General features: G+C 42.5%; 1 protein-coding gene across 4 annotated transcripts in view; it reads right to left on the bottom strand.

Annotated features, from left to right (window-relative positions):
- Positions 1–15,533, bottom strand: part of PAPPA (pappalysin 1) — a 269,392-nt gene that overhangs the window by 39,849 nt on the left and 214,010 nt on the right. For 2 of the 4 annotated variants that reach the window (XM_082402206.1, XM_082402205.1), the window contains exons 20-21: positions 11,269–11,340; positions 5,889–5,987 (exon numbers count right to left, since the gene is read on the bottom strand). In XM_082402206.1, the coding sequence (XP_082258332.1) occupies positions 5,889–5,987; positions 11,269–11,340 (171 nt within the window). Of the gene's footprint in view, positions 1–5,085; positions 5,182–5,225; positions 5,265–5,888; positions 5,988–11,268; positions 11,341–15,533 lie in introns of those variants that run through there. The other 2 variants (XM_082402204.1, XM_082402207.1) reach the window with 2 other exon arrangements.

The raw sequence follows: 15,533 nt of genomic DNA, 5'->3' as shown, positions 1-15,533 counted from the left end.
GGGACTGAGAAAATATTAGAAGAGATTATAGTTGAAAACTTCCCTAATATGGGAAAAGAAATAGTCAATCAAGGGCAGGAAGCACAGAGAGTCCCATACAGTATAAATCCAAGGAGAAACATGCCAAGACACATATTAATCAAACTATCAAAAACTAAATACAAAGAAAAAATATTAAAAGCAGCAAAGGAAAAACAACAAATAACATACAAGGGAATCCCCATAAGGTTAACAGCTGATCTTTCAGCACAAACTCTGCAAGCCAAAAAGGAGTAGCAGGACATATTTAAAGTGATGATAGGGAAAAACCTACAACCAAGATTACTCTACCCAGCAAGGATCTCATTCAGATTCGACAGAGAAATTAAAACCTTTACAGAGAAGCAAAAGTTAAGAGAATTCAGCACCACCAAACCAGCTTTACAACAAATGCTAAAGGAACTTCTCCAGGCAGGAAACACAAGAGAAGGACAAGACCTACAATAACAAGCCCAAAACAATTAAGAAAATGGTAATAGGAACATACATATCGATAACTACCTTAAATGTAAATGGATTAAATGCTCCCACCAAAAGACACAGGCTCGCTGAATGGATACAAAAACAAGACCCTTATATATGCTGTCTACAGGAGACCCACTTCAGACCTAGGGACACATACAGACTGAAAGTGAGGGGATGGAAAAAGATATTCCATGCAAATGGAAAACAAAAGAAAGCTGGAGTAGCAATTCTCATATCAGACAAGATAGACTTTAAAATAGAGACTATTACAAGAGACAAAGAAGGACACTACATAATGATCAAGGGATCAATCCAAGAAGAAGATATAACAATCGTAAATATTCATGCACCCTACATAGGAGCACCTCAATACATAAGGCAAATGCTAACAGCCATAAAAGGGGAAATTGACAGTAACACAATCATAGTAGGAGACTTTAACACCCCAATTTCACCAATGGACAGATGATCCAAAATGAAAATAAATAAGGAAACACAAGCTTTAAATGATACATTAAATAAGATGGACTTAATTGATATTTATAGGACATTCCATCCAAAAACAACAGAATACACTTTCTTCTCAACTGCTCATGGAACAGTCTCCAGGATAGATCACATCTTGGGTCACAAATCAAGCCTTGGTAAATTTAAGAAAATTGAAATTGTATCAAGTATCTTTTCTGACCACAATGCTATGAGACTAGATATCAATTAAAGGAAAAAACCTGTAAAAAATGCAAACACAAGGAGGCTAAACAATACACTACTAAATAACCAAGAGATCACTGAAGAAATCAAAGAGGACATCAAAAAATACCTAAAAACAAATGACAATGAAAACACGACGCCCCAAAACCTATGGGATGCAGCAAAAGGAGTTCTAACAGGGAAGTGTATAGCAGTACAATCCTACCTCAAGAAACAAGAAACATCTCAAATAAACAAACTAACCTTACACCTAAAGCAATTAGAGAAAGAAGAACAACAACAAAAAAAAACCCTCAAAGTTAGCAGAAGGAAAGAAATCATAAAGATAAGATCAGAAATAAATGAAAAAGAAATGAAGGAAACAATAGCAAAGATCAATAAAACTAAAAGCTGGTTCTTTGAGAAGATAAACAAAATTGATAAACCATTAGCCAGACTCATCAAGAAAAAAAGGGAGAAGACTCAAATCAATAGAATTAGCAATGAAAAAGGAGAAGTAACAACTGACAATGCAGAAATACAAAGGAGAATGAGAGATTACTACAAGCAACTATATGCCAATAAAATGGACACCACGAAGAAATGGACAAATTCTTAGAAAAGCACAACCTGAGACTGAACCAAGAAGAAAAAGAAAATATAAACAGACCAATCCCAAGCACTGAAATGCTTGAGACTGAAATGCTTGAGACTGTGATTAAAAATCTTCCAACAAACAAAAGCCCAGGACTAGATGGCTTCCCAGGCGAATTCTATCAAACATTTAGAGAAGAGCTAACACCTATCTTTCTCAAACTCTTCCAAAATATAGCAGAGGGAGGATCACTCCCAAACTCATTCTATGAGGCCACCATCACCCTGATACCAAAACCAGACAAAGATGTCACAAAGAAAGAAAACTACAGGCCATTATCACTGCTGAACATAGATGCAAAAATCCACAACAAAATACTAGCAAACAGAATCCAACAGCACATTAAAAGGGTCATACACCATGATCAAGTGGGGTTTATCCCAGGAATGCAAGGATTCTTCAATATATGCAAATCAATCAATGTAATAAACCATATTAACAAATTGAAGGAGGAAAACCATACGATTATCTCATTAGATGCAGAAAAAGTTTTTGACAAAATTCAATACGCGTTTATGTAAAAAACCCTCCAGAAAGTAGGCATAGAGGGAACTTACCTCAACATAATAAAGGCCATATATGACAAACCCACAGCCAACATCGTTCTCAATGGTGAAAAACTGAAACCATTTCCACTAAGATCAGGAACAAGACAAGGTTGTCCACTCTCACCACTATTATTCAACATAGTTTTGGAACTTTTAGCCAGAGCAATCAGAGAAGAAAAAGAAATAAAAGGAATCCAAATCAGAAAAGAAGTAAAGGTGTCATGGTTTGCATATTACATGATACTATACATGGAGAATCCTAAAGATGCTACCAGAAAACTACTAGAGCTAATCAATGAATTTGGTAAAGTAGCAGAATACAAAATTAATGCACAGAAATCTCTTGCATTCCTATATACTAATGATGAAAAATCTGAAAGAGAAATTAAGGAAACACTCCCATTTACCATTGCAACAAAAAGAATAAAATATCTAGGAATAAACCTACCTAAGGAGACAAAAGACATGTATGCAGAAAACAATAAGACACTGATGAAAGAAATTAAAGATGATACAAACAGATGGAGAGATATACCATGTTCTTGGATTGGAAAAAATCAACATTGTGAAAATGACTATACTACCCAAAGCAATCTACAGATTAAATGCAATCCTTATCAAACTATCAATGGCATTTTTCCCAGAAGTAGAACAAAAAATTTCACAATTTGTATGGAAACACAAAAGACCCCGAATAGCCAAAGCAATCCTGAGCAAGAAAAACAGAGCTGGAGGAATCAGGCTCCTGGACTTCAGACTATACTACAAAGCCACAGTAATCAAGACAGTATAGTACTGGCACAAAATCAGAAATATAGATCAATGGAACAGTATAGAAAGCCCGGGCATAAACCCATGAACATACAGTCACCTTATTTTTGATAAAGGAGGCAATGATATACAATGGAGAAAAGACAGCCTCTTCAATAAGTGGTGCTGGGAAAACTGGACAGCTACATGTAAAAGAATGAAATTAGAACATGCCCTCACACCATACACAAAAATAAACTCCAAATGGATTAAAGACCTAAATATAAGGCCAGACACTATAAAACTCTTAAAGGAAAACACAGTCAGAACACGCTATGACATAAATCACAGCAAGATCCTTTTTGACCCACGTCGTAGAGAAGTGGAAATAAAAACAAAAATAAATAAATGGGACCAATGAAACTTAAAAGCTTTTGCACAGCAAAGGAAACCATAAACAAGACGAAAAGACAAGCCTCAGAATGGGAGAAAATATTTGCAAATGAAGCAACCGACAAAGGATTAATCTCCAAAATTTATAAGCAGCTCACGCAGCTCAATATCAAAAAAACAACCCAATCCAAAAATGGGCAGAAGACCTAAATAGACATTTCTCCAAAGACGATATACAGATTGCCAACAAACACATGAAAGGATGCTCAACATCACTAATCATTAGAGAAATGCACATTAAAACTACAATGAGGTGCTTCCCTGGTAGCGCAGTGGTTAGGAATCCGCCTGCCAATGCAGGGGACACGAGATCGTGCCCCGGTCTGGGAAGATCCCACATGCCGTGGAGCGGCTAGGCCCGTGAGCCACAACTACTGAGCCTGCACATCTGGAGCCTGTGCTCCGCAATGGGAGAGGCCGCGACAGTGAGAGGCCCGCGCACTGTGAAGAGTGGTCCCCGCTCGCTGCAACTGGAGAAAGCCCCTGCACAGAAATGAAGACCCAACACAGCCACAAATAAATTAAAAAAAACAACAACAACAACAACAACAAAAACTACAATGAGGTATCACTTCACACCAGTCAGAATAGCCATCATCAAGAAATCTACAAGCAATAAATGCTGGAGAGGGTGTGGAGAAAAGGGAACTCTCTTGCACTGTTGGTGGGAATATAAATTGATACAGCCACTATGGAGAACAGTATGGATGTTCCTTAAAAAACTAAAAATAGAACTACCATATGACCTAGCAATCCCACTACTGGGCATATACCCTGAGAAAACCATAATTCACAAAGAGTCATGTACCACAGTGTTCATTGCAGCTCTATTTACAATAGCCAGGACATGGAAGCAACCTAAGTGTCCATCGACAGATGAATGGATAAAGAAGATGTGGCACATATATACAATGGAATATTACTCAGCCATAAAAAGAAACGAAATTGAGTCATTTGTAGTGAGGTGGGTGGACCCAGAGATTGTCATACAGAGTGAAGTCAGAAAGAGAAAAACAAATACCGTATGCTAACTCATATATATGGAATCTAAAAAAAAAAAAAAAAGTTCTGAAGAACCTAGGGGCAGGACAGGAATAAAGACGCAGATGTAGAGAAAGGACTTGAGGACACAGGAAGTGGGAAGGGTAAGCTGGGACAAAGTGAGAGAGTGGCATTGACATATATACACTACCAAATGTAAAATCGATAGCTAGTGGGAAGCAGCCGCATAGCACAGGGAGATCAGCTCGGTGCTTTGTGACCACCTAGAGGGGTGGGATAGGGAGGGTGGGAGGGAGATGCAAGAGGGAGGGGATATGGGGATATATGTATATGTATAGCTGATTCACTTTGTTATAAAGCTGAAACTAACACACCACTGTGAAGCAATTATACTCCAATAAACATGTTAAAAGAAAAAAAAAGAAAGAAGAAGAAATAGTTCCCCGTGAGCTCGTTCATCACAGGAGATACTTTTCAACTGACATTGGCCAGGTTGGCCACCTCTCTCCCAACTCTCGGCTCGGGCCCCAAACTCTGGTCCCAGCTCTCATCAGGAGGAAAGTGGAGGTGGCCACTCTTCTGTGGGTGGGTGAGATGCATCTCAGCTGGATGTTCCAGTTTCACTATAAATACTCGAATCACTCCTGTAACATCCTGATATACTAAGGAAGAAAATGGCAACCAAGACCACACCCCCTAATTCTATAGGTGTAAACAACAAAAGAGATTATAAAATGCTTAAAGGCCATAACTGACCTCGTTGGGAGTGTCCCATCTTCCCTCTTCCCCTAGACTTTAGCCATACCCCCTGAACATGTGTGTTCTCTCTAGGATTTTACATGCCAGTCTCCTGCCCCAGACACTTTTCCTGGCCACCTCTCTGCCCCTTCTCCTCATCCCTCAAGTTTCAGTGTTGATGCAGATCCCTCTGCAGAGCTTTCTCCAACCCTTTGCCTGGGCCCTCAGAGAACTCTGTCCTTTCCTTTAAAAAGTATTGCACTTCAGTTTGTCTGCTTCCATAGCTGACTCTAAGCTTTGAGGAAACGGGACCACATCTACAAAGATCATCCATGAACCTCCACATCTAGTTCAGGGCTTAGCACATGATATTAGCTCAACTACTGACTAAAAGAATGAAAAATACAATGGAACATAATACAATAAAGCTTGTAGGTGAGTGTTGACACAACCAGGGCAATGGGTTGTCCAGCACGTAGGGGTGATCCTGGCCCAGTAAGCTGGAGAGGCCCGCAGAGGTGTCTGGAGAGGGGGGCACGCTGGCCTACCTTTTTGGTCTTCACTGTAGAAGCGCAGCAATCCCCACCGTCATAGTTGCAGAAAGCTCGGTTGTTGATGGCATCACAGTAATTGTCTCCCATGAAGGGCTGTACGTAAGGAGAGAGGCAGGAAGGAAAGGAGGCCTGGTTAGCGTCCTGGAGTAAACGGGGGCTGGCCTCTGTAGATATTTAGCTGTATCTCATCTTCTCACAAACCTCCACAGTCAGCCTACCTGGCTTCAAATCCCTATACCCTTTTGGACAAATTACCAGTCCTAACATTTTTTTTTTTTTTTAATTTATTTTTGGCTCTGTTGGGTCTTCGTTGCTGCACGCGGGCTTCTCATTGCAGTGGCTTCTCTTGTTGCAGAGCACAGGCTCTAGGAGCACGGGCTTTTGGTAGTTGTGGCTCGCAGGCTCTAGAGCGCAGGCTCAGTAGTTGTGGCGAACGGGCTTAGTTGCTCCGCGGCATGTGGGATCTTCCCGGACCAGGGCTCGAATCCGTGTCCCCTGCATTGGCAGGAGGATTCCTAACCACTTCGCCACCAGGGAAGCCCACTTCTACCATTCTTAAAGGCTCTTATCTAGCCAAGTTTTTCCCAACTAAACTATGGTTATGCTAGGAGACGTATTCTTATATGCTGGGTAGGCAAAGGCAGCAGGATAGACCACTATGTCCTCCTGAAGCAGGGGGCTCATTTCACTTGAAGAAATGGTAAGAAAATTTGAGCCTCTTTTCCCCCGCTTTTCCTGGTAGTAAGTAACTACAAACATAATTTACAATAAATATATATGCAAATATATTAGGAAGCTGAATGTAAACTACACAAGAACTGTAAAGACAACGTAAGAATCCATAGGAACTTGGCATAATGGTTGGTGTATGATTACGGGTGCTTTCCTCCCTAACACAGCAGTACAGATATACTCGATGTCACACACTTTCCATGTCTGCTTTCTTCTTTTGTTCCCAAATAAAACACGTAAGGTAGGCATTGCTCTTCCCACTTCACACATGAAGACCCTGAGGCTCAGAGCAAGAAAGGGACTTGGCCAAGAGCAACTGGCAGAGGCAGAGTAGTGATTTCAATCTAAGTTGGTTTCTCATTTTTCTTTACCTTTCTAGGCTATACCTAGCATATGTTGATTTCTTTCTTTTCTTCCCTGTGTTCCTCCAACTCTGTGATGCTTGAAAGATGGGGAAAAGATGATGGAGTTAAATTATTACTGATGTGAACCCAGAGTCATCTTAGGGGAAAGTCAGGGGTCTCTGCAACCCCCCAGCACTTGCATTTCCCACCTGGACACTTAGCACGCTGTCTTCTACGGTTTATAAACCTGTAGTTGGTGCAAGACTGTGAGCTCCTCAAAGACAAGGCCAGTATCCGGTTCGTCTCTGTCTCCCAACCGCCTGGGAGTTTAATGCTGGGCACAACTTGGCTCTTAAAGATGTTTTAGGGACAGATCGTAATCGTACTGGTATAGTGGAAAGGCAGTTGGCAGGGCTTTAGAAAACCTGGATTCTAGTCTTCCAAACCTCAGCCACTGGTTGGTTACTTGGTAATTTTGACTAAGTGGCTTATCTTCTCTGGGTCTCAGGACTCACAGTGGTGAAATAAAGAGGCAGAATTAGACCACTGATTTCTCAAAGCAATGAACATACCCCTACCCTCATCAAAGGTAATGTTGTGTAACCCTTTAATATAAAAAGCAGATGAAAGTGAAGCCCCTTTAATTAAAGTTCGGGTTGGGGGTCTCTAATGCTCAGTGACTCGTTGACTTTTTGTGGGCTCCCATGAAAAACCCTTCTGTGGGTTTTTTTTGGGGAGAGCCAAGTTCACAAGGAGTCCATCCTATGTGGCATCCCTGTCTCTCGCATCTATGCTCCAGATTCACAGAGTCTTTGTGCCCCCAACTCATGATGCCTGATTCCATTTCATCACTGCCCTATTAGGGTCTAAAAAAGATGTTAGCAAGACACAGCCAAGAACAGAGAGAGAGCTGTACTCAACTGTGGGTACACATGCACATGGCTGTGAGCACAGGTGTGACTCTGCCATGTGACCGCCACAATGAATACATTACCACATTCGCATTAAAGCAGAAAGGCACAAACAACTAAAGGATAAAACCCTTTGCTCTACACTACCAAATGTAAAATAGATAGCTAGTGGGAAGCAGCCGCATAGCACAGGGAGATCAGCTCGGTGCTTTGTGACCACCTAGAGGGGTGGGATAGGGAGGGTGGGAGGGAGGGAGATGCAAGAGGGAAGAGATATGGGAACATATGTATATGTATAACTGATTCACTTTGTTATAAAGCAGAAACTAACACACCATTGTAAAGCAATTATACTCCAATAAAGATGTTTAAAAAAAAAAAAAAAAAACCCTTTGCTCTTTCTGGGCCTTAGAAGATTTGTCTGTGGGCTCTGTTCCCTACGTTCTTTCTCACATTATATATAAAGACTAATAAAGGAAACCAAATGTCCTTTTTTTAAAATAAAAGCAACTGGCTTGGTAAAGGAGTAGCTGGAGAAGAAGAGGAAGAAGAAAAATAAAATAAAAAGATTCTTTTTTTATTTGGTCACTGAAAACTATCTGCAGTCTCATTACTAGCTACTCTCTTCTATGTACCCTTTCCTGCTGTCACATCCATGCATCCATCCTCCCATCTATCCGTCCATCCACCCACCCACCCATCCATCTTCTATTTAACCCTATCTACTGAATGCCTACTATGTGTTACACATTGTGCTAAAAAAAAAAAAAAAAGGATGTAATAGTGAGTCAATATAGACAGAGCTCCTGCTCCTCTAAGACCTTACCTTCTAGTAAGGAGGCAGACTTTATTCAAATAATCACTTATCCTATTGGCCAATTTCAACTCTGATAAGAGTTACAGAGGAAAGGTATGTGATGCTGTTAGAGTTAAAAGTAGGAGGATCTGACCTAATCAGAGAGCTCCATGAAGAAGTCCCCGAGGAAATGACGTTTCAGCTGACATCTTAAGATGAGTAGGAGTTAATTAGGTGGGGGGTGGAGAAGGGAGACTTTCTAGGGCGAGAGAATAACATGTGAAAAGCTCTACAACCTAGAGATTGCTCCCGTCTCTGGTATTTCTTATGCTGCTGCTTCTACCAACAGTGTGTTTTGGAAAACAATTCATCCTTCAAGATCTAGTTCAAACATCACCCCTCCAAGATGTCTTCCCTACAACCCCCGAGATGCCATGTGCTTCTGCAGCTTCTTGTACCTGCTTTGGTTATAGCTCTTGGTATATCAGTTTAGAATTCTTCTTTAACTGTATCTCTTTTACTGTCCTGTAAGTTCGTTATGGACAGGGAAAGTACGTCATCCATTTTTGTATCTTAGATTTCTTAGCAAAATGCTGGCAATTTGAGCAAAACTTTATTAAATATATCTTCCTTAAATGTTTATCTAGTAAAATGATGGGTAGATGGGTGGGTGGGTGGGTGGGTGGATGGATGGATGGATGGATGGATGGATGAAGGGCAAGAAGATATCCGATGAGTCAGGGAGAACACAGGACTGTTTTCACTTGACTAAAACCATTGTACTCTCAGTACCTAAGGTAGTGCTGGGCACGTAATCGGCACCCAGTGAAGCTTTGATGAACACGTAAGTAAATGACTACTTTGGACACAGCTTGGGGCAGAGAGCAGGGGCCTAAAGGGCCCCAAGACCCTTTATCAATCGTGGCTACTGCAGACATTCCAGGTTGATGGCTCCTCCCTGGACCCAGCAGTTGTATCTCTTCTAAGCATACTTTTCAGCCCCAGATAAGAGACAAGCTATTAGCTCTAAGTTAAGCAGGAAAGGAGACGAGGGGGCACCTGCAAGGGCAAAGGCGATAAGCATCATTGGCAGAGCTCAGAGCCTGACAGGTGTGGGTCTCTTAGGCCTCAGTGCTGAGTCAAAGAAGGGATTGAATTCCGCTGTCACACTGGTTGCCCAGACCGCCGACTCAGCAGAACGAGTGCCCAGGTAATCCAAGCTTCCTTTTTCTGAAATCCTGGACTGATCCAGAGAGATGTAAGGAAGCAACTGCCTCAGGTCCTTGGCTTTGGTTTTGTCACTCCTGCTGAATCTTGGGAGAACGGGAGTTTTTAAAGACTACAGTGTCCTGTGCCCTGAGAAGATGCCACTGGGGATTCCCTAACCAATACACAGAAATAAATGTGACCCAGGGACTGTCCTGTGACATTTACAGGTCAGGAGATGGTTCGTGGGCAGAAGGTGGCCTAGTGGAGGAGAGAAATCACTGGCCTGGAAGTCAGGAGACTTGGGTTCATGCTCTGGCTCCGTGTCTAGTATGCTGTGCAACCTTGGGCCGGTCCATCCCCCCTCTGGCCCTCTTTTTCCAGTCTACACAACAAATGAGTAAGGTAGATCGCATTAAGAGCCGTGCCAGTTGGCATTCTATCAAATGTTAGACTCGGCTGCTGGCTGGGTGTCAGTTTCCCCATCATCTAGAAGAACAGTCTGGTTGTGACAGTTTAAGAATTTCATCAAATACAAAGTTTTCTAGAGCACAATCTAGTCCTTTTCACCTGGATTTTCCTGAGGGGGGCCTGGGGGCACCACAGAGATTTGGACATCCACCTGGATGTGATTTGGGACCTCCTTTCCATGCCAGCTGAAAAGATTCACAGTGGGCATAGGGGTGCACAGAAGGTCTCTGAGTTCCATGGACAGCAGCACGCCGTTGAGAACACAGATGACATACCAAGTGCCCTGGCCCTGCCCCTCCCCAAGCTTGTCACTGATACCCAGGGACAGAGCTCCAAAATGCCAAGTTCCAGGGAATGGCTCCACCGCCAAGTGAGAGAACTGAAGGGTCAGAGGGCATCTTCCACCTTCAGCTCAGTGGTTGAGTCTAAGGTGTCCAAATTACCTCTGGAGTTGAAGAACGCGTGAATGACAAAGACGCGTGGCAGAGGAAATGATCTGCAACTAATGGTTGCAGGAAAAGTAGAAATGAAAAAACAAAAACTGCCTCATGTGGTTCTGTAAAAGTTAAATGAGGCAATGTTGGTAAAATGCCGGGCACATTATAGCTGCTAAATGAATATGGCCTCCTCCCTCCCAACCTTCCTTACAGATGCAATATGATGTTGAACACAGGCTTCGGAGCCAGAAACACCTGGCTTGGAATCCCGACTCTTTTAGCCATTAAATGTATGTTTGAGTGTGTTTGCTGATATCTCTGTGCATCAGTTCCATGACCTATAAAGTGGGATTGCTGACTCCTGTTCAAGAAGTCTGTTAAAGGGATATTTATAGCACTTAGTAGGTACAGTAAATGGTAGTCATGATTAACATAACAATAACAGTAATGGTTGTAGGACCATTCTGAGGGACTCACCTCACAGCCTTTGACACAGTGAATCAGAGCAGGGTGAGGATACCACTTCAGACCAGCTGTGCAGACAACTCTCTGCAGAGAGAGGGAGAAAGAGGTCAGATAGGTTTGGGGCTGGCACCACATTCACCCACCCACCCCTCTTCTTGGATCTTCCAAGTCCTGACCTCACCCTGGCATTTCCACGGAGACTTTGCCCAGGTACCTGCAATAACAGGACCCATAAGACTAAAATAATGTTTGTGTTCACCGCAGGTGTCACGATTCTGTGTTTCCCTGGCAGGAAGAAGGGCTGAGGAGAAGGAGAATTGGGGGACCGAGACGTGATCAGAAAGGCAATTCAGAAAATTCCTGGCTGACGTCTGCCCCATGGACAGAGTCGGGGATAAGGTGGGAGGAAGGAGGAAGGGTAGAGTGCGTGTGTGTGGCTACAGCAGGAAGATGGAAGAATGGTGTGGAACAGGGCTTCCCAAAGTAGGCGCTGAGGACCACTCTAATCACGATCACATGGGAGCACGCAGAAAAGGCAGATTCTTCAGCGCCGCCTTGGGTCTAAAGAGTCCGAATCTCTGAGGCCAGGGCCTGGGACTCTGCATTGTATAAACAAGCCTCCCAGATGATGCTGATACACATTACGGTTTGAGAGCAGTGGCCTGGAGGATGCATGAACTAACCTTTGGTTCGGAACCCTGGAGATGCAGAGAACCCTTTCTGCATCCACCTGTCACCAGGCCATGCGGGCTAGGCTCACAATTCCTGAGGCTGCCCACACTCATCTCTCTGTGACTTTGTTCCTGCCGCTCTCCTTCACTGAAAGCCCTTCCTCATCTTGTCACCTGGAGAATCTTTAGTTATCTTCTACATTTCTGTTCAAGACTACCTTCCTCAATACTCTGTAATGGTCTATATGGGAAAAGAATCTAAAGAAGTGTGGATACATGTGTACGTATAACTGATTCACTTTGCTGTACACCTGAAACTATCACAACATTGTAAATCAACTATACCCCAATAAAAAATTAAAAAGAAATACATAATATGTAAATTCAGAATTAAAAAAAGACTACCTTCCTTTGTGGTGATTTTCCCAGCCCTCTCAGGCAGAGCTTCAGGTATACATATATGTATTTACTTATAGCCTCCCGTAATGAAATAATAATAATAATTATTATTATTATACTAAAATGTATTGAGTGCATTCATGGTGCTAATTACTTTATTCATTATGTTATTTATTGCTCACCACCATGCAGTGGGGTGGGCATTAATCTTGTATCATAAGGAGAATAAATTCCCCAAGCTCCATAGCTGTTAAATAAAGGAACCAAGATTTGAAACCAAGCAATTGTTTTGGGAAGGATTTACGGCAGCTCATAACATAAAATCCAACACAATAATTTCTTTTTAAGTGGGTGAAAACAGAAAGATAAATAAAACTAGGAAGATAAAACAGCATTAGGACTAGGGCTAACATAACAATCTTAGAAGCTCCTTTTTCTATTCTGCCCTAGATGCCTTACTTTTCATGCGATATTACAATGATTTCTTTAAAAAAAAAAAAAAGCAAATTAAAATAACCTGGAGGCAAATGCTTAGATTTGCGATGACAGGTAACTGTGTCAGGGAGCAGCCATGGAAGTCTCTATGATCAGGGCTCTCTCTGCTGGCTGAATGCCAGTTGATTAATTTTAATTAAGAAATGAACATTCACATGGGCTAGAATGTGGAAAATCCATGTGACCAGCCCATTCTCTCCCCAAGGGCAGACCTATATGGGAGCAAAACTGTAATTAGGTTTCTTGGTGAACGTGGAATCCCGTGACTCCAAGATCTGGCTGGGTTGGGTGCCTTTCTTCTCTGCCCCACAGCATGTCTGGTTCACCCTTGGGTTTTCCATGCCTAGAATGGTGCCTGGTACAAGGAGGACGACCAGCAAATATTTATGTTATAAATGAATGGATCCATTTCGAGATAGAGATGATTTTACCAAGGGACAATTATTTTCTTTACCTGTCCTCCTCTCTTCTAGAGCATCAGAAGAGCATTTACGATGCCCAGCAGAGCGTCTAGTTTAGAGGACCAGTTTAGTGTAGATTGAATTAATTAAAGATCTTGGACAAACAACTTAACTTGAAGATCTGCCAACCAGTCTCACGATGTGAAATCTACTCTTTAGCCCCTACTGCCTCTGTTGACGCTGTCTGCCTTCTCCTAAAACACAAGAAGGTGATGTATGGGAAAGACTGAGCAATGAGGCATGACAGACATGGTTGCAATTCTGACTAGAAATTTCCACTCTGAGGTTAGGTTTTCCCATCTGTGAAATGGGTACTGAAAATGTCATAGGCTTGTTGTGATGAAGCACTGAGATAAATGATGTAGAAGTGGTCAACCCAGGACTAACTCCTACAGGTAAGAGGGCAGGCCCTGGTTTTAGACATCTGTCTCCCCTCCAGGTTCAGGACGGAGCACAGCAAACAAATACATATTGACCAAGTGAAGGAATGTGAGAACTCTAGTGTCCCTTCCTTCCAGCTCAGCTACTTTCTTGCCCCTCTGCTTCCCAGCCATGGGGGCCAGAAGCAGAGGGCATCACCTGCTTTCATCCTCTGAGAAGCTTTAACCAGACTTCCATCTCTGGGTCTGAGCGTCTGTTCCTGGCCAAAATTCAGGGATGTTGGAGGGGCACTTAGGTAATGGTTCAAGTAGTAGAAAACAGCAGAATTAGGATCCACAAGGGACTCGATGCCCACCCCTCCCCCCTGTTTATTTGAGAGCTAATTTAATCCATCCGTAGGAGTGTCTTGGTGTGGCTGCACAAGTTTCTGTCAGTTGAGGTTTACCTGACGTGAGTTCAGAAAAAGGACTTTTATACTATCTGCATGAGCCTATTTATCTTTCCAAGTCTTTTGGATTTTCCACTATTCCTCAGGGCTGCACGCCCCACCTGTCTCACTACAGGGCCCCTCTGTCTGCAAGGAGGACTGGGAAAGGCGACACGCAGCAGGAGCTGAAGGAAAGGCTAGGCTGTTTACACCATACGTTGGGAGATCCCAGTGGGGCCCCTCAAATGCCAGCCTTGTTCCTCTTGATGCCAGTGGGACCTCTAGCCCAGTCAGAGCCCTTTCAGACCAGGTTTTGTAAGACAGCTTTCTTTGCTGCCTTGCTGCATAGGAAGAATAGACCGTCTTGTCTTCTTGGCTGTAATGACCATCAGCACCACCACCATCTGCACCACCACCAGCATCGTCATCAATAACACTATCACCATCACCATCGTCATCTCTCATCATCACCACCACCAGCATCGTCATCAATAACACTATCACCATCACCATCGTCATCTCTCATCATCACCACCACCAGCATCGTCATCAATAACACTATCACCATCACCATCGTCATCTCTCATCATCACCACCACCAACATCGTCATCAATAACACTATCACCATCACCATCGTCATCTCTCATCATCACCACCACCAACATCGTCATCAATAACACTATCACCATCACCATCGTCATCTCTCATCATCACCACCACCAACATCGGCATCAATAACACCAGGACCAGCATCATCACCACCACCGGTACCACCACCATCATCCTTAATTGTCACAGTACCACTAACAACCCCATCATCATTAGCCTTTTCATCAACACAAAACCTTCTATTAAGGGTATATTATGCTCCAAGCCTTGGGCTCAGCGCTTTTATCTCATTTCATCTTTACCATAACTATGAGATAGGTACGTTTTGTTCAGGTGTACAACAAAATGATTCAGTTACTTTTTTCAGATTATATTCCATTATAGGTTATTATACTGAATATAACTCCTTGTGCTATATAGTAAATCCTTGTTGCTTATCTATTTTATGAATAGTATTTGTATCTGTTAATCCCATACTCCTATGTGTCCCTCCCTCCCTCTCTCCCTCCCTCTCCCTTTTAGTAACCATAAGTTTGTTTTCTATGTCTGTGAGTCTGTTTCTGTTTTGTATATAGATTCATCTGTATTATTTTTTGGTTCCACATATAAGTGATTATCATACAGTATTTACATATGGTTTTTGACTCTGGTTTACACAAGAGGAAACTGAGGCACAGAGAAGTTAAATAACCTGCCCCAAATCATACACATAGGTAATGACAGTCAGGAATTAAACACACATCTGTCTTATTTCCAGGTCTATAGTTTGAAAACTATATTCTCCTTCAAATTCCTCCAGCCCCCGAACTGGTAAGCATAAAAAAGGTTACTCT

Source organism: Balaenoptera borealis, assembly GCF_965194805.1.
Source record: "Balaenoptera borealis genome assembly, chromosome: 8".
Taxonomy (NCBI): domain Eukaryota; kingdom Metazoa; phylum Chordata; class Mammalia; order Artiodactyla; family Balaenopteridae; genus Balaenoptera; species Balaenoptera borealis.
The sequence above is the reverse complement of the archived record's forward strand: the minus strand, read 5'-3'. Positions and strand labels throughout refer to the sequence as shown.